Below are 18605 nucleotides of genomic sequence, written 5' to 3' on the forward strand. Positions count from 1 at the left end.
TCCTACCAGCTTAACAATGGCTAGTTTCCACGTGAAAAAGCGGTGCCAGGCGTGGAGTTTACGATGAGCCGCAAAATTGGCTGTGTAACAGCAGCTAGTCAATATTTGAGCTTCGCAATGAGGTTCATGTTATACGACTGTTCGTGAGCAACAATCTGTGGCGCAACCGCTCGCGTGTAACGCTGGTCTGTAAGGCGGGGCATTAGCACTACTGGGGCGGCGGGGCTTTAATTAGATTCCGACATGCAATAAACTAGCGCGCATTAGAGACGGACAGTCTACAACGGTTGTTTGTTAACCCACTTTGGAACGCGGAGTCTTGCTGAAGAAAAGTCAACTGTATAGCTGCTGGAAACAGTTTATTGGCCACGAGGATCAAAAGGCAGTTTTGCTCGATGTATGTGAGGTTTGCCACAGTAAGGGGAGTATATAATTGCGCAGGTGCTTATGCAGAGTTTAGAGAAACACCCGAAGCTTATGTGCCTTGTCACATCGGGAATGTGGTTGTCGCGAGGCCGCAAGTATGCGCACCTATCACGGGCTTGTCAATATTCCCAGCCCCCATGCCTGTATACAGTTCCTGCTGAACGGATTAAAGTATTTGTGGCTGAACTTTATAGGTGGTATACGCACCACGTGAATTTTCTTTTGTTCGATCGGCAGCAGGATATGGTATTAGTAAGTGCCCTCAAGCCATGAGCTATGTTATTCCTGCGCCGACTTGAACCTGTCAAGTGTAGCGCACCGTTGTGTAATGTGGTTATGTCTTTTGCACGGTTGCGTATGAACTCGAACCTCGCTTGTTTTGCAATGTTACTTTGTCGATTTCTGAGCAGGATTCCTTTTGCGCAGGGAGTCGGCCAAGTTCCGAGTGTCCTGTTGGATAATAAGTAAAGTTTGCACACCTCCAGGCTAGTAAACAGTAGTCAAAAGCCAGTTATTCGACAAGCATGGAGTTCCGGCCTATCGCCGTTTCGCAAATCCCGTTAGCAGCGTTGATGTTGCTGTCCATGATGGGCGCAGTCAGTCCTCAGCATCCACCGAGCCTCAACCCACCGCCCAACATCCTACAACAGGTGAACACTGTCCGCGTTCCCTACGGCCGTTCGGTCTTCATCAACCCTGTGTCAGACCTGAACATCAACGTGGAGAAGAACGACCACTGCTACGTGAAAGTCCTTCCCGACGCACTCAGTCAGCGTCCCGGCTTCATCTCACCAAACCACTTTCCCTGCGACTTCGGTCCTGAAGATGTAAAATATTCTCACCTCGGTGCTCGCAGCCCGAGCGAAGACCACTTGCGCCTTCAGATCCGATACGACTCCCCGGAGGAAACTTACGTGATCCCGGTCCGTCTTACCGTCGAAGTCCTCTTCATCCAACGCTCAGTCATCACGACCTCCCTCTTCCTCACAGTCCGCGAGCTTCTTGGGATGTCCGAACCGATTGACAACACTATTCTCGACTTCACATACGACGAGGCCACGCAACAGTGCCAAGTAGCAACCTTGGCTGGCTCCGCTGGACTTCCCAGGTATGGAAGTCTAGTTAACGACCCGTCCCAGGGGAGCATGATGCCGTGTGCCGAGTTTCTAAACGCCGGGGTTCGATACCAACACACCGCAACCACCAGTTCACCCAACCGGGATCACATCCCTATGGTCGTAGAGCTTTTGGATGCGGATGGAAACCTGATCAAGCAAGAGTATTTTCAGGTAATGAATGTTGTCTAAAGTGAACGATATTTTTCACCGCGTGTGTTTGAAACAGGAATTTGACACGTGCACTTTGAAGGCATTACGCAGAATAATAACATGTTGCGGCAGTGCAATTTCAAGCAATCGTATATTATTACACTCGATTCTACCGTGTGTGGTTACCCTACTTATATCCCAAAGGGCAAAACATTGGGGAACTTCTCTTTTAATAATTCAGTTGCGTATATTTATCTGCAGGTGACAGTGAAAATAGTAAACGGTATTGAGAACACTCCGCCGCGCGTCGACTTCGCGAGCACCAACTTGATGGAAGTGAACCAGTTTGTCATGACGGCATTTACCAACGAAATGTTGCGAGCCACTGACGTCGAGTCGGATCCCAACGACCTGATATTCAACATTACCCAACCACCTCGATTCCAGGAGGGCGAGATCGTGAGTACGGACGATCGAAACCTGCGCATCAACTCGTTCCGTCAGAGCGAGTTAAACGAGTACCGCATCGCGTACAAGCCGCCCAACGTGGACTCGGACGTCCAGCGTCTGATCAGCATCGAAATGCAAGTGATCGACACCGAGGGTTTGGTGTCCGAGCCCTTCAGCTTCGTGATCGTCGTCAACCCGATGAACACCATGGCGCCAGTTGTGACGCGCAACACGGGACAACTTCTTTATCAGGTGCGTGTTGGCCTCGTTATATAAAGTTTCGTGTTTCATGCGCTGCAGATCCAACGTCCTGGTAATGGAAAAATCGGCGGCGTCCGGTTGCGCACTGTCGTTTATCAATCCGTTTGTAACTTTGGCGTCTGTAACGAATATCGACAACAATCAGCCAGCAGATTGGGTCAGGGTAGCTTCATTCCAAAAGCGAACCTGTCGATAAATCGCTGTTAGCTTATCTCTGTAGTGCGCCGCAGCCCGAAGGCGCAAAACAAAGGCTCGGATTGATATCCATTCATTCGCGCAAAGAGCCTTTCGCCGCAATTCCTCTGGCGTGAGCCCGCGGCGCTTCGCATGAAAACTTTCCAGCTTCCATTCCTAATAAGTTTAATTTTACCGCACACATTGGAAGAAGTTGGTCATATTTGCTGAATATTTTGTCAGCATATAAATCCCACCTGCGCCACCCGTTACTGCAAGTGGTGCGACCGCAAACCTCCCTCTAAACGCCTTGTTCGTTTGTTATCATAAAGGGTCAGAGCAGAGTTCTGTCGAGCTCCCAGAACTTGGAGATTTCTGATGAAGACAACTTGGACGGAGTCAGAATTCACCCTCTCCGTGAACCGCAACACGGAAGACTTTCCATCGAAGGTTCGAGAAAGCATTTCACGCCTGCCGACCTCGACGCAGGGCTTGTGACGTACCAACACGATGGTTCAAACACGTACAGGTATGTTTTATGTACGATGCGTGTTTTTGGCAAATATGCAACACATTTTAATTGTTCAGTTCAACGGAAGTTAAAAATACTTGCGCTCTTAATATCACAAAACACAATTTTATTTTTCCAAAATTGTGCGTGTCTGTTTCTCCTTACGGTAAAAGGCAAAGCAAATTTACGCGGTGAAAGTGTTTCGTCGGCATTCCATTCTGGCCAATTTTCGTCGTGGACCCGCCTCCCTGGAACAAATTGTCCAACCACCTAACGACTTACCGCGGCAATTTGCTGCAGCCGTTATCACGCCATCGGTAGGGGAACGTGGCATAGACACACACTCAAAACCCATCCCGTTGGCTTGATTCTGCTTACCGGCAACATGTAAAAAATTACACCCTGTTGTGTCCGTCGCGTGACCACGAGACTGCACGACCGCGCGGTCAAGCTTATAGTTTAGGCTTAGTGTAGATTTAGACCTAGGCCCGAACTGACGTACTGACCTACCGTTTTGTTGCTTCTCACGCAGTGACAACTTGGTTTTCCGCATGACCGACGGCGAGACCGAAGTAGAGTTTCTCTTCCCGATAACAATAGCGCCTTTGGACAACACGCCACCGGTAAGTCCTTGTGGCGCGAGCGCAATTTCATTTGAAAAGCGCCACGCGCAACAATTGCCTTCTTGCACCCACTCAAGTTTCATTTTGTCGTTTACAGAACGTTGACACCAATACTGGGCTGGTTGTAAGCAAGGGCGAAACCAAGCTGGTCAGCCCTTGGGTTCTGCATGCGTCTGACGTTGACTCGGATTCCCTTTTGGTGTCTTTTGTTTTGCAAGAGCCTCAGTCGGACATTGGCGAGTTTCTGTTGGTGCTCGACGATGTGCCCGAAGGCCCTGAAGCTGATGAATTCTCGCTGCGTCCCGACGGGAGGTGGGAAAAGGTCGTCACTTCATGGAAGCAGCAGGACATCTTGGACATGAAGGTACCTTATAGCGAGTGGACAGTAAGGAAGGCAGTTGTGCCATCAAAAATATTGAAGGATTGTAAAGGGTTTCGCCCAGTCCCCATGCAGCAATAGAGAATATTAAGAATAAGCAAACCTTGTGGTACGCTGAGTTCAACGTTGCAGATTTTCACAGTGATTTACGTTTCAATCCTTAATTACATTTTTCCAGGTGTATTACCGCCACGTCGGCCCGCACAGCACCGGCGTGGTAATGGACGTTCACCCGTTTCGCGTTCAAGACAACAGCGACCCTCCTAACAAATCCGAAAAGCTTAACTTTGTCGTCAAGGTCCTGCCAGTGGACGATATTGCGCCCACTCTTTATCCCGGAACAACATTGCGGGTAGGAACTGAACTTTCGGGTAATCGTTCATGAAATCCATTTGCATTATAAATTGTTGGCGACAGATGAACGTTGAAGAGTTCGAACTGACGCCATTCAAGAAGGCCTTCCTCAGATATACGGACGAAGATACCAACGACAAGGATCTTGTTTACAGCATCACAGCCCCGATAGTTGAACTCGGTCCCATTACACCCTTGGTCGATACCGGTACGGCGACAAACAGATGAAAAATGTACATTTTACACGTGTAACGGTGACCGCGTAAGGCTTTAACGAGTGTTGTGCGGTCAGCTGAGGTATAAGATTAAATATTGACAGTCGAGTTGTGAAGCCGGCCTATACAGATAGACAGCACTACGCGGCATTAGTGCTACGTCCATGCGTAAAGGAGGCCCCCGCCGACCGCCCTTTATGGACATCTAATCATTTACGAGCAGTTAAACAAACGTCCCTGGTTTGCGCTGTGACGTATTTGAGGCGGAATGTCACGCATGTTCGGAAGATGAAACGCCAAGGGGTTAGCTTGTCAAACTCTACGGGTCATGGGTTTGCATGTACACCGGGCGTCGCCGAAACGCGCCCTGCTAACTAGAAGGGTGGCATTGCACAGACATGCGCGGCCAAGCAAAATCCCGCTGAATTGAGCCGCAAAATGGCCTGCGGGCGACCTTTGCGCAAGGCTTTGAAAAACAAGGGCCAGGCGGGGCTTGGAACCACTAGTTTTTCATCTGGTCGATCCCGGGCGCATTGTTTGCCAAAAAGTACGCCGGTGGAGAGATTCGGCACAAAAGATTGCTGTGTTTAAACAGTGTCATCTGTAAGTTATCAAACGACTCGAAAAGTCCTTACGACATGTCGCTTGTGCAATGCCACCGCCCCAGCCTTTTCCAAACTTCTGAGACGACATTAAGTATGAACTCATTAGGTCCCGTGAATTAGTGGGGGGTTCAGAGGTAGATAATTTTGAGTTTTGAGGTGTGTCTTAACCCCTAGATCAGACAGTAAAAGCGGCCCACTCAACAGTTGGATTAAACCGTAACAACATGAAGCGACTTGTTTCACAAGCGGGCGACTTAAATAACGTTCCCTTTCTTTTTTCCCACCGCAGGCTACTTGGTGTTGACGGAAAACCCAAACACGACCCTTACTGTCTTCACCCAGGCTCAAGTAAACCACCACAAAGTCGCATACCGACCCCCTGACACCGAGCTGGGCCTCATTCCACGCGCCCTGCAGTTCACGTTCAGCGTCACCGATGCGGCTGGCAACGCTTTGGAAGACCAGGTGTGTGTGCTAAGTGCCTCCCTCGCTGAACTAGTGGTTGTAACTGAATCCCCTGTTGCCATAAGGAACCTCCGGTGGTAAAAACAATGCGGCTCATTTCTAGCGAGTTTGTCCTTTAAAATGATACCAATTGTTCAGACGTTTTTACCTTGCGTTTGGTCATACAACATACACCTTGTCTGACAGCTCTTCACAATTTCCCTACGACCTGTCGACAACAAACCGCCTCGCATCGTAAATACCGGCTTTACGGTGAATGAGCGCGCCATGGCTGACATCACACCAGATATATTGGATGCTACTGATGAGGATACAGACGACAACATTCTTACCTTTGAAATGACCACAGAACCCAAGTTTGGTGTTCTGTTATATGATACATCTCCGATTAATCTCGGTAATGCTTGATCAACGTTAATTTGATTTTTATGTTGTAAAATTGCTGTTTTTAAGTGTTCTGTTCAATTCGTTATACAGTTTTCAACACAAAATTTTATGTTTGTTATTTGGTGATTTTGTCCCTGCATATGCAAGACACCATAAAACTCTGCATTGGTGTTTGGGGTAAGAAATCTCTTGGCAAAATACAGTAATTTCTCAAATTGGGTTTGGCCGTCCGATATTGATGCGCCTATAAACCCATCAATCCACATCGCATCATATCAAAACTGTGTGTACTCAAACCAGGCCCGGCCCTTACGAATCCCCAAGTAAACAGCCGTAACCTTGACAGGCGGTGCCTTTACGCGAATGGACATCCACGACTCTCATATCAAATACCAACACGATGGCAGTGAGGTGACGGCCGACAGCTTCGGTTTAGCCGTGTCGGACGGCATGCACTCTATCCCTATTGTAGTTCGCATCACAGTACAGCCGGTTGACGACGAACAGCCTTTGTTGGCAAACCTCGTTGACGGCACCTTGGACTTCACCATTGAAGTGCTGGAACGCGACCGGGTCACCATCACTGACGAGGTGAGAGATTCGGCATTGTTGTCGTTCCGCTGTGATTTGGGCGACGGGCGCGGGCATGCGTGTTAGTCAACAGGCATAAATCCGCTGGAGTGGCCGGCGCGTTTGTTTACGTTTTGTGTCGGGTTTCGTCAAGGAACAGGCGCTGCTCAAACGTCTTCAGCTGCTTTGCGTTTGACAAAAACTTTTAAGTTTTCGGATTATTGTTTCTGTTGGGTGTTGATGTGTTCACTTTAATTGAATACAAAATCTGCTTTTTTCTTTTTTAATCTAGAAGTTACCAATATATTTTTACTGCATATTTTTTATTTGTTCGCAGCACTTTATCATTTTAAAGCCGTGAAGTGGATTTCTAAAAACGCATTTTTAAAATAAAACTTTAATTTAACTTACAGGTCCTTTCCGCAACCGATGCCGATACCAACGACCTGGAGCTGACGTACCTCGTAACTCAACCGGCGGGAAAAGGCGTGATCTTGGTGGAAGGCGACGAGGCGACCAGTTTCACACAGGCCAACATCCGAGACGGCGTTGTTGAATACGAGCATGTGGCCGGTGAAATCGGAACGGAACCGGACACCGACATGTTCCGCCTTACTCTGTCTGATATGTCCGACCAGTGGACTGTAGGCGGTAACCGGGTGGAGCACGTTGATGTTCACGTGAAGATCCTACCTGTGGATAGCGAGGCACCAGTTGTAACTGTAGCTGAAGACTTCTTTGTTACTGAAGGCGAGAAGTCTTTGATCGAGCCTATTCACCTCATTGCACGCGACGATGACACAAATGACGAGGAGATTTTGTGTGTGGTCACCGCGCAGGCGAACGAAGGTTTCCTTGAGAATGTGTCGCCTTTGCCGGGATCGGAAAAATCACGGGCCGGCACCCCGATTAGCTCCTTCACCATCGGTGATATTGTGGCCGGGAACATCTACTTCGTGCAGAGCGTCCACCAGGGCACCGAACCAATAGAGGATCGTTTCACGTTCGTCTGCCAGGACGGAACGCCCAACATCTCGGAACAGATGTTCTTCAACATCGCGATTATTCCAGGTAGGGCACAATGTTCGGTCACATTAATATTGGTAGTAGCTGCGATGACACCGGCGCCTTGTTGGACTAGATAGCTGGATTTGTTTGTGATGTGTGTTGCGAAAGCGAATATGTTGGTTTCTGAAACTGCTCGGTATGAGTTTTTGGAATTTCGTTCTATGTGAGCGCAAAAAAAAACGTTTTATAAAGAGTACGTTCGTCACACCGCAACGAAATTGTCATAATAAACGGCACTAAAATTATACCAGCACCTGGTTTGAGGCAGACAAAATGTGCGCTTGTGGTCCAGGAATTTTTAAAATTTAGCTGGCCTGGAGGGATATGCGACAAAACATAGACGTTGTCCTTGGCAACGGGGATAAGAATCAAAACTATGTTGGTCAAGCATCATTGCATGACAGCGAAAGTGTTTGGCGTCGCGCTCAATATAGCGTGCCTTTATATAGGCGCTTTCCGACATGGGAAGTTCAAGCCCATGGGACGTCGTCCCTTTGTGGCCTTGTAGCCGGCGAAAGTGAAGCGACGCCGTTGCTTATTTGTGGTTACCTTGGCGTGGCAGCTATTCGACGGCAAAGCAAACAAACGTGTACGTTTTCCGCACGCAAGCAGAAGCTCCAGCACTCTTGTACGACAGGAATAATTTTGACGATATTGATATTGTATGACGATATTGATATTGAAAGATTCGCTTCGTATCGGACTTCCTTTTAGCGATTCTCGCACGTGCCTCCGAAGCCGACCGCGGAATTTAATATCGACTCAACTAGAGTGCTCGAGAGTTGATGGTCTCCGCTAAGCATCATTCCCAGGTCATGCATCATTTCGAGAGCATACGTAACCTAGCATCTTACTATTAGGACCGCTCGTTAACCAAGGACGTGCGACGCGTGCCAACGGGTGCACTTGAACTTAGCCCTGCGCGTGTCCAAACCTTGGCGAAGGCAATCGCTCAAACGCCCATGAAACCCATTTTAGCTTCACGCAATCGCGGCCACGCGACGATAATTCCATTAATGTCGTTCGTGATGGATCGGGGTAATTTGACCTGTGGGCTTAACCTAACCACCATACGGACCTCTTGGGCGGCAAACCGCAAATTGAGTGTCTTCAATATGCACTTGCCGGCGTCCGGCTGGGAGATACGAGTACTTTTGTTATTGTCGTCAAAGGGCCCGCGAAGGTGCTTTAACCGCTCGTCCTTGCTTCGGTCGCTCAATATTAAACCGACGTCAGTCTGCACCTCGAGGCCCGCTGCAGCAATCCTGCCTAGGGGCGTTGTCGCTGTGTATTACAGTTTTGTAATCCCTTAAATAACAAGAGATTCTTGCCAGCCTGAAGATAATCTGAGTTTAGATTTCAGAGCGGTTTTAATCCTGGTTGTTATTTTTGGAGTAAATAGTGTTAAGGCGCGGGTGTGACGTCTGGTTAATTCACATGCGTTTACGTTTGCAGCAAATGACGAAACACCGCGGCTATATTACACCGAGTTTGTAGTTGAAGAAGGTGGCGCCCTTGTCGTCGATCTACCCAAACTACACGCCGAGGACGAAGACGTGCCAGAAGATCAACTCATTTTCACCATAACCGAAGCTCCACGCAACGGCGTGTTTCTCCGAAATGTACGTTTGTTAAACGAATTGTCAACCCTTAAAACCTTTCAGCAATGCAAGTAATATATCGGCGTTAGCACAAAACGCCTCTGAAATAATGACTACGGTGAAATATTATCCCGGCAGAAATGTTGACTCGCCGACCGACGAGTTATTATGCGCGTAAGCCCGAGTGTGAAAAGGCGAACTGTGACCGACAAGTCAACAAAGTAGCTTCCGATGTCTTCATAACTCAATTCAACGCAATGCGGATCCAGTGTCTGTGCTTCCACGTTGTTAACACCACTTTCTACTTCAAAGGTCGAGGCCGACCCAATTCCGATCACGTCATTTTCGTTGCGTGACGTCGCTACCGGAAGTGACATCATTTACCAGCACGACGACACCGAGACGACCGAGGACAAGTTTGAGGTGACTTTGAGTGATGGGATACACGAGGTTTCCCAGATTATTCCGATCACCGTTATTCCTGTGGACGACGAGACTCCACGCATGACTATCAACAACGGTATCGACGTGGAGATTGACGAAACTGTGCAGATTGACAACGATGTCTTGAAGGTTGGTGTAATTTAAACGTACTATCAATCCTTCCAGCAGAGCTGTTATGTTAATTGATCACAAGATCAGGGGCAATATTGAGAATTTTGTTCTCTTTATAACGTCAACCTAAATGCAGTGAATTACAACGTATGCAGGCCAAGTTAAAAATCCTTCCTGTACATATGTTCATTTCCTTAACCTGCGTGCACGATATCTCAACTACATTCATACGCCCTTTAGCAACCACTTGTCACCTGTCGCGCGTAGATAAGGGGCCTCCCGGCATTCCTCCCTGTTTCCGCCCGAAGTGGTTTGATAAAGTTTTGACTTGTGGCGTCGCGCGAAGCCACTTCATGGGAAACTTGTAGCTGTCAGCCAAAGTCAACACGCGCCATTCCACCGAATTTTACGCTCCTTGCATTTCAATACATGACGCGCGAGCTCCGCGAGTCACGCGCCGTGGTTTACGGGAGTGCGCCTGGCACGTTACTGCCAAACCATGTACTTTCGAACCCCTAATTGTCCGCGGTTAGCCTAATGGCGCGACAAAACCGCCCAGGTACAATCCTGGAACGTCCCCTCACGAACCCAAGAGAAGTACTTACGATTGTAGCTGCGCCTGTTGTAAACGACTCTTCGGGATTGTTACGTCACAGAAAGCGATCGAACCGTCACAATACGAAAACAGCTTTTGATTGGCACCGCGGTCGTCGCGTCGTGCGGCGTCGCGACGATCGGGGATTAACTAGAATTACATATTGTTGAGCCCTGGATACCTGGCTCGGCGGAAAAGGGCGAAAGCACTGTCTCATTTTTTACCCTTATCCCTATTAAATCTACTACTTTCTAAGTACTTATATTTTCCGCTTTTTTGTAGTATTGGCGGATACCTAAATCGCTCTTTGTGCTTGATTTTGGTAAATAACGCCTAAATATTTACTATAATACGTATCTAAAATGTGCGTTTTAGTGCGCACTTAACAACCGTCGCCGAAAAGTAAGGCGATGTTGCCAGGCAACCAAACTGTAAACATCAGTGGGTCATGCCGGAGTGCGAGTCCAAAGAAAAAGAACAAATAGGTTTCAACTTACCTCAACTAAATATAGAACCGCCGAGCGTTTCTCGTAACGAACGAAGACGCATTGTAAGAACGTTACCACGTGGCCAAATGGGCCCATTGACCAGATCAATCGGGTATTGTGCAACATGTGAACGGTGCCACGCACCGAATTGGTTGCGAGGCGTTCACTAAAGACGATGAGATAAATGTCCCTTTCACGCCCCCGTCTGACAAGCCCTCCCCGCCCTAGTCGGGTGACATTTTACTACTATTTGCCTTTCTGGCGTCGCAGTGTGTGAAAAAGATGGTTCTTGCCCTTGTGAAACGTTTGTATAGAAACAATGCATTTGGGGTAACGGTCGGGTTCGCCCGCAGACCTCACGACGACGACTAACAACGGTCGAGTCCGTTCCATATGTATTAGCGGGCGGTTTGTGATTTTTGAAAATCTGCCATTCTGCGCCATACCAAAGGAACCAAGGTTTCGTGTTTTCATTCCGCATTCCGACGCGACAATGAAGGCGATCGCAATTGCCACTCCGCTTCGGCGACGACCGCGCACACCTGGACTTCACCATTCCCTATGGCACGGGTCGCCACTTCTCAATGATTGAGAAATATAATTATCGTTTTAGGGTTATTAAGATTCGCTTATCACTTGACTTTTAATATTTGCGTGAATATTATTTTCATTATTGTGGAAACTATCCTCTTTAAATTATATTAAAGTTGCACCGCCAATCTGGTTTTTCAATGCCGACCTCTTCACTAAAGCAAGAATTTATTGTAGCCGCAACAAGCTGAGAAGGTTTTATAATATACGCCTTCATAAACTCCAATTTTGTGTCCAGATTGCTAATTGAATTACGCACGTCTGGTAAGTTAAAACGTGTCCGTTAATTAAACGCAGGCGACAGACCTCGATTCGGAGGACAGCACACTCGTCTACGTAATAACCTTCGGACCGCAACATGGGATGTTAAATGTGACGGACGAAAATGGTCGCGTGCGCACGATCCAGGTAGGCGACAACTTCACCCAGGACGACATTGACAACAACCGCCTCTCCTATACCCACACAGGTAAGAAGCTTCGTTTCCATAGTTATCCTTAAAAATTTGCCCATGGCGATAATGAGATGTGGGTTTTGGTTTAATATTTGCAAGTCGAAGGTTTTTGTCGACGGCGACCAAACTGATTTTGTGACAGCTTTAATTCCATGGTTTCGTAGACTAATTGTATTTAGACCAAAGAAAGTAGGAGCTGCAGATAATGAAAGGAGTTGCCGAGAGTTTATGATACAAATTGATCAACTTTATTACTTTATGCGAATTTTGTTAAAGAGCTACCGCGTGTTTTTTGTTATATTTGTATTGCCAACGGCACACGCTGACGCTAGGTTGTCTTACGGAGACAAATGAAGGCTCTGCAAGGCACGATTTTGCGGCCTGTGACAAGGATAGGCCTTTCAATATCTTTCAACGACGTGATTAATGACAAGCGCGCTACTGAAAGATGACGCAATGCCGGAGCGCCTGTACGCCGTTCGTCAAACGTTCACTTCTATCTGCACCACGACAGTGAAGTGCTCGCGTGACTACGCTGTGCTGAATAATCGGCTGCTTTAAATACACCAATCCAAAGTAAATATTGATATTGCGGCTTTATTTAACCCCGTTCGCCTACCTGGCAAATGGTAGCCCATTTCTGTCCCAGGGCGTGGGCGGCAATGGGCGCGACCCACCTGGCATTTTCAATACACATATTAGCTGAAAACGCTCCTATGCCGCCGGTAGCAACCGTTTGTTCTGTTGTGGTAAACAGGGGTTATGCTTTGGTTCGCTTAATTTGAAATATGCTCGTTTTCCCTGGTTGGAACGGGAGGCTTTTCTTGGGTTACGATAGGATAAAAACGCATCCGCATTTAATATATTGCCTCTTTTCGACATTCACAACCAAGATATTCATGATCCATACAAACCTTAACAACACTGTTTTACCGATGAAAGTTACTTTATCGTTTATTGCATTACAGAACCGCACTTCTCATGTAGCAAAATAACTTCAGCTCCTAAAGCAATGTAACAAAAGCCACGTAATAGAGAAAAAACGTTTCGAATCATCACGCCATAAAATCACAAAGGGGTGTAGGTTTCGGTGGTCAAAAGTAAAATTAGCAAGGCTTTCCCAGCACCCGCATTGTTGTCATCCTGTGGATTACCTCTTAGCACGCGAGTAAACCGATACTAGACGCTTGGTATTGAGTTTCGTCGCCACGGACCGTCGCCGTCGCCATGCTTTGAACTTCGTTGTGTGCGCAGAGGGGAAAGTGGCTCAGTTATCTCTCCCGCCCATTTCACCTTGCGCTGAGAAGCTTTGAGCCAATTCAGTGGATTGTTTACCAAACAGAGTCTGCAAAAAGGCCGATTGCTTTAAAAATGAGACGGCGAATTTGCTACTGCAACATTCTCTGGCCACAGCCACTATTAAAACGTGTTACTCTGTTCGTTTGTCAATTATATGTTACAAATATTAATCAAGAATTAGAAATAGTCGTCATACCTTTGGTTCATAAGCAAACATTACGTGTCTGCGGTGGTGTTGCAAAGTGCTTGCTGATAACATGCGCACAGCACACGGTTTAACACAGAGTTTAAGTGATTTCCTCCATCGTAATGCGGATTGGCGCCGATAAAGCCATCTCGATACCCCTTAAAAATCCCAACCTATAACCTAACCCCGTGAAAATGCAATTAGATGCAGCTTAATCCGCCTTGGATTGCTTGGCATGCTTATAAAGTGGAGTTTGGTTTCGTCATTAAGAAAGCTTTGTCGTCGTTTTGGGTGCAGAAACCTGTACCCCTGTAATTACTACGGTCATTGGGATATGGTTTCAGCAGCTGTAGCATCGGAGGCCGAGGCTATCGGGGGAATGTAAGTTGGAAATATCATCTGGACCCCTTAAACTCTGTTACTTAACCCGTGACGATGTTAAGGCGAGGTAAGCCGGGGAAGCTACTATGGAGTGAAAACGCGTGTAAGAATTAAGTGGGTATACGGGGTGAGCCGTTACTTTTTTCGCGTTGAAGAATTTTGTTTTTGCGTATTCGCTAAATTTAAGAAGAATTTAAGTTACGTCAGTCAGGGATTTACAAGGTAGTTTGCTCAAGAAAAATTTACAAAAAATATAGTTTGTAAACAGCCCAAATCCACTTTACAAAACAACCACCGCAAACCAACAAGGCATCTCTCCCGCAAATTTTTACCATAACCTCCTGTGCCAGAGCAAAAACGCGTTTTCGCACGAGGCTAAATTACGCGCTCTGTTATGCCGGGTCGTAAACAGAGGCGGGAAGATTAGCGACCTGTGGGTCGGTCTCTTGTTCGCCACACGCGAGCGAAAGCGTCTACCTGGTGGTTAATTGACTCCTGCCGTCTTTTGTACCTCGCACTCCCCGCCCTACAACAAAGAATGAAGTCTAAATCGAGCCCTGAGATGTCCCGTGTCGCGTGCTAAGTTCCCCGGATCCTGGCCTTTACAAACATTTCGAGTTTGACTGATGATGCAGCGCTCTCTAAGCCGCATCGCTTGTTTTTGCGTTTGGTCACGACCAGTAGATCCCGGCGTACGGTTTTGTAGCTCGCCATCAGCGTTTCTGTTTGTTTTCCTAATCTGCGTGGCAGCAACGGCTTGACCTTTTGCCACTATTTTCGGAATTCGTTAAGATTGCATTTCATTTTTTAAAGCTGTTGAATTTTGCAACAACAAAATTCTCGCCAGATTTATAGCATAGAGTTGTTGCCAATGTAGATGCTTATAGCTTAAGGGTTTCCAATGTATAGGGCGTGGAATAGTCCTCTTGCCAGGTATTACCGTCTCGGGTACTAGTTACCTGTCACCCGCTTTTGCCACACGGCGCAAGCATTTATCAATGGAAGGCATTGTGCACATTTACTCATGTTGAGTTTGCGCACTCCCTGGGCGGCAAAAGTAACGCCGGAAAGCAACTTGCTCGAGCTTTGAACTTCTTGCACATCCATCTGGCTTTATGACACCTAACGTTAAGAGGCTTTAATGCGCCAGTTTACAACAGGTGTTATCTTCCAGCGCTACGAGCACAGTCAGGCACCAGCACCAAGTGCAATGCAGTTTGTATAGATGTTGTTCGTATATCATCACAATTGAAATAAAATCTTGTTGATCAATCCCAGCGTGCCATGAAGGCCGTTCTCTTCTGTGTATCATTAGCAGTGCTTAGTGAACCCCAGGTGCTTCCCACCCCAGTTTGAGTGCGTGTATCGAATATTTTTGCGCACTCGAAGCAGCGCAAAACCACTCGAATCGCGGGCCGCCGAGCTGTGGCATTTGAAACTGTCTCAAATGGCTGTTTTCTTGTTCGTAGGTCAGGAGGGTGTGCGCGACCTGATCAAGTTTGACGTCACCGACGGATTCAACCCTCTCATCGATCGTTATTTCTACGTCAACGTCGCTTACATCGATATGCTCTTCCCCGACGTCATCAACAAGGGCGTGACTCTAAAGGAAGGAGACCGTGCGACCCTTACAACAGGTGAGAGGGCGGTCATGGTGGTTAGGGGCTGCTGTTTGAAGCTTATACCTCAAAACAGGCCCCTACTTCATTCAAGATCAAGAGTCCAATATACAAACCGCAGGTTTCGATTAACGTTGTAGCGATTTCACCGCAGGCAAATGTCAATGCGTCAGATGCGTTATATTGCTTGCTCCGGCGACTTGCTCAATTAAAGCACCTGTTGTAATTCTGTGTGTGGACCCATTGTGTAGATGACGTTTTTCCTTAAGAGCCACTTTTACTTCAAGTGGATGCTTTTGTTGTCAGACATTCTGAGCACGGCGGACATCAACAGCGCCGACGAAACGTTGGAATTCACCATCGCCCGGGCCCCATCCAGGGGTCATTTGGAGTCGACAGACAATCCCGGGGTCCCGATCACCACTTTTACCCAACTCGACCTGGCAGGTGGGCGATATAACACTTTTACTTTTTTTCGCCCGGGCTCGTTGTAAAAGTTGAGCGTACCGGACGCTGTGACAGGTGTTCAACCAGCATGTTCTACTAACCCAAATAGCGTCCGTGTTACACTGGCCATAAACAAGAGTCCTCTCCTCTTTAGTCCAGAAAAGGTAAATGGTCCGATGCTGACATCACTTTACAGGCGTTTAAACACACTCTGACGCGCGTCAAAGTTAGTTTTGGGATTTTGCACTTAGAGATTAATCCCCAGTCACACAATCCTCTTAAATGGTCGGAGTTACGGTTAATGGGAATAATAGTTCCAACAGAGCGCGTACCCTTTCGCAAATCCCTTTGCTGATACAAACCCCGTCCGTTTGGCGTCTTCGCATGCAGAGTGAGTCACCAATGCAAAGAATACTTTGTACTCGTCTGCGGCTTTGGGCCCGCCATCTTGTTGTTCGTAAGACCTATCGGCAAACTTTCGGGTCCAAAAATAATGTTGTAATCACCTTGCGTAATTCGCGTCATGTGTGTTTGGTCTGTAATATTGCGAAAGGGTTGGCACTAAATGTACATCAGAATAAATTATGTATAACGGAAAAAAACATGACTTAAAAATCAACGCCGATACTTACTGGATAGTTTATTACGGATTTAATGTAATTATCGACGAGAAGCACAGACACTTTTCGTAATTATAACTGAGACAACGTTCTTCTTGGATTTACCAACAAATAGATAACGACCAACTCGTTATTCTACTAAAGGAAACAAGATCCAGTACGTCCACACGGGTTCCGACGAGGTGAAGATGGATAGTTTCGAGTTTGAGGTGACCGATGGCTTCAACCCGGTCTATCGCACATTCCGCGTGTCCATTTCCGACGTTGACAACAAGAAACCTGTGGTCACTATCAACGGTCTTCGTGTCAAGGAGGGCTCGGTCAAACTTATTACACCCTTCGAGCTGAACGGTTAGTGCTATCATCTAAATACTTTGCGCTTTCTGTAAATATACATGTATGTGGGCCTGCCTTTAAACTGGCCGGTAGTGAACTTCAGCGCAAAGATTTTATAGTGTTAGTTTTTTTAATTCCGTTAGTTTATTCGTAGGCATATTTGCGTATGCGCTAGAATGATCGCAACAAGAATCAAAATTTAAATCTTGCCTGGTTGTAAAAATAGTTTGCTTTCGCAGTTGCGGATCGAGACACCGAGGATCCTCTTCTGCGATTCCACATCACCCAAGTCCCCGTGCATGGCAAGATCCTCATGAACGAACTACAGCCTGTGCGCGACTTTACAATGGACGACCTGAACGAGAATCGAATCAGCTACGCCCACGACGCCTCTGAAACGGTCGCCGATTCCTTTTCTTTCACAGTCACCGACGGCACCCACGACGACTTCTTCGTCTTTCCCGGAAACACGCCCACCGACCAACCGCAACGCATGGACATCGAAATCGTCGCCGTGGACAACGCCGTCCCACAGATGCTGGTCAACCTTGGAGCTCCCACTGTGTCCGAGCTACCCAACGGAGACCGAGGGTTCCGACTGACGAAGAAATACTTGCGTGCCGACGATCGAGATTCCAACGTAACTGCTTTGCGGTATCTCCTCACAACACAGGCTGAACACGGAAGTCTGGTTAACATCGACAACGCGAACACCTCTCTGGATTCCTTTACGCAAGGTGAGCGGATTTTGACAATACGAAGGGTAACCTCCCGAGGAGATAACTGCATATGCGGCCCATGAGCTGGGGTATTGGCACATTATGTCCTTTTCAGTTATTTCTTTGACCATGTGATCAGTTTTTGATATATGTTCGTGTTGGCGGAAGAAATTACGGCAACTTTAAGATAGTTTAATTTAACAAACCCCTTTCAATTTTACCTAATACTGTTTTTGAACTTCGGAACAAAGTCTTCTGTCGTCTGAATTACGGTAGACAGCGACGAGCCGTCTGACCACAGATCCATGGGGAATATATGCGAACGTGCGAAGGACTCCGGTCCCTCGGCCTAATAACATTATGGCAATGCCAACCTGCCTGGGACTACAGACAACAGCAGCGCATATCCGAACGTCCGATCAAGGGTTAAATGGGCACAGTTTCATGTGGTTTTATTTGACGTAGACGTATGCGACCTTGACCGGGAGGTCACCAAAATAACGTAACCTTTTTGCCCGGGTGTGGGGTAAGCGTGAATTGCTATGGCATTTTGCCAGTTGGCGAAACTTGGAAACGAAGAACAAGTTGTTGCAAAACACGCGATTGAAGTCCGCTCCCTTGGGCGGTAAATCGCTGATTAAAGCAAGGAAACGAGTTATTATATTCTAGTGTGCGTGCAGGGGGCTCGTGACCAGCGAAGGCTAAGTATACGACCTTCGACAATCACCAGTATTGTTATTGAAACATTTGTACCATCATGAATGTTTGCATTGCTTTTCATGAACAAAAAATGAATATAAGGCAAAAACCAGAAGAATTTGAAGAGGCATAATCCCAATCCTTATCCAATGTAAATATCGCAAAAACTAACAAGTTCTCGATTGCAAAAAATGTGTGGATATTTTTAGCACGATAGATGGCTTTATCGGCTGCAGGTTTTTCCAAACAGCATCACGC

The 18605-nt window shown here is 47.1% G+C and overlaps 1 protein-coding gene across 1 annotated transcript in view; it reads left to right on the forward strand.

The window, feature by feature from the left end:
- The first annotated feature begins 840 nt into the window (after positions 1 to 840).
- Positions 841 to 18605, forward strand: part of LOC145912438 (FRAS1-related extracellular matrix protein 2-like) — a 52757-nt gene continuing 34992 nt past the window's right edge. Inside the window, exons 1-18 of the mRNA XM_082999897.1 lie at positions 841 to 1715; positions 1956 to 2396; positions 2912 to 3108; positions 3623 to 3713; positions 3811 to 4077; positions 4271 to 4444; positions 4510 to 4654; positions 5556 to 5731; positions 5918 to 6128; positions 6465 to 6709; positions 7102 to 7759; positions 9212 to 9378; positions 9670 to 9930; positions 11884 to 12055; positions 15377 to 15544; positions 15833 to 15973; positions 16738 to 16944; positions 17169 to 17666. Coding sequence (XP_082856023.1) covers positions 951 to 1715; positions 1956 to 2396; positions 2912 to 3108; positions 3623 to 3713; positions 3811 to 4077; positions 4271 to 4444; positions 4510 to 4654; positions 5556 to 5731; positions 5918 to 6128; positions 6465 to 6709; positions 7102 to 7759; positions 9212 to 9378; positions 9670 to 9930; positions 11884 to 12055; positions 15377 to 15544; positions 15833 to 15973; positions 16738 to 16944; positions 17169 to 17666 — 4984 coding nt within the window. The 5' untranslated portion in view covers positions 841 to 950. The remainder of the gene's footprint in view (positions 1716 to 1955; positions 2397 to 2911; positions 3109 to 3622; positions 3714 to 3810; positions 4078 to 4270; positions 4445 to 4509; positions 4655 to 5555; positions 5732 to 5917; positions 6129 to 6464; positions 6710 to 7101; positions 7760 to 9211; positions 9379 to 9669; positions 9931 to 11883; positions 12056 to 15376; positions 15545 to 15832; positions 15974 to 16737; positions 16945 to 17168; positions 17667 to 18605) is intronic.

Source organism: Ascidia mentula, chromosome 8, assembly GCF_947561715.1.
Source record: "Ascidia mentula chromosome 8, kaAscMent1.1, whole genome shotgun sequence".
In the NCBI taxonomy this organism is placed as follows: Eukaryota; Metazoa; Chordata; class Ascidiacea; order Phlebobranchia; family Ascidiidae; genus Ascidia; species Ascidia mentula.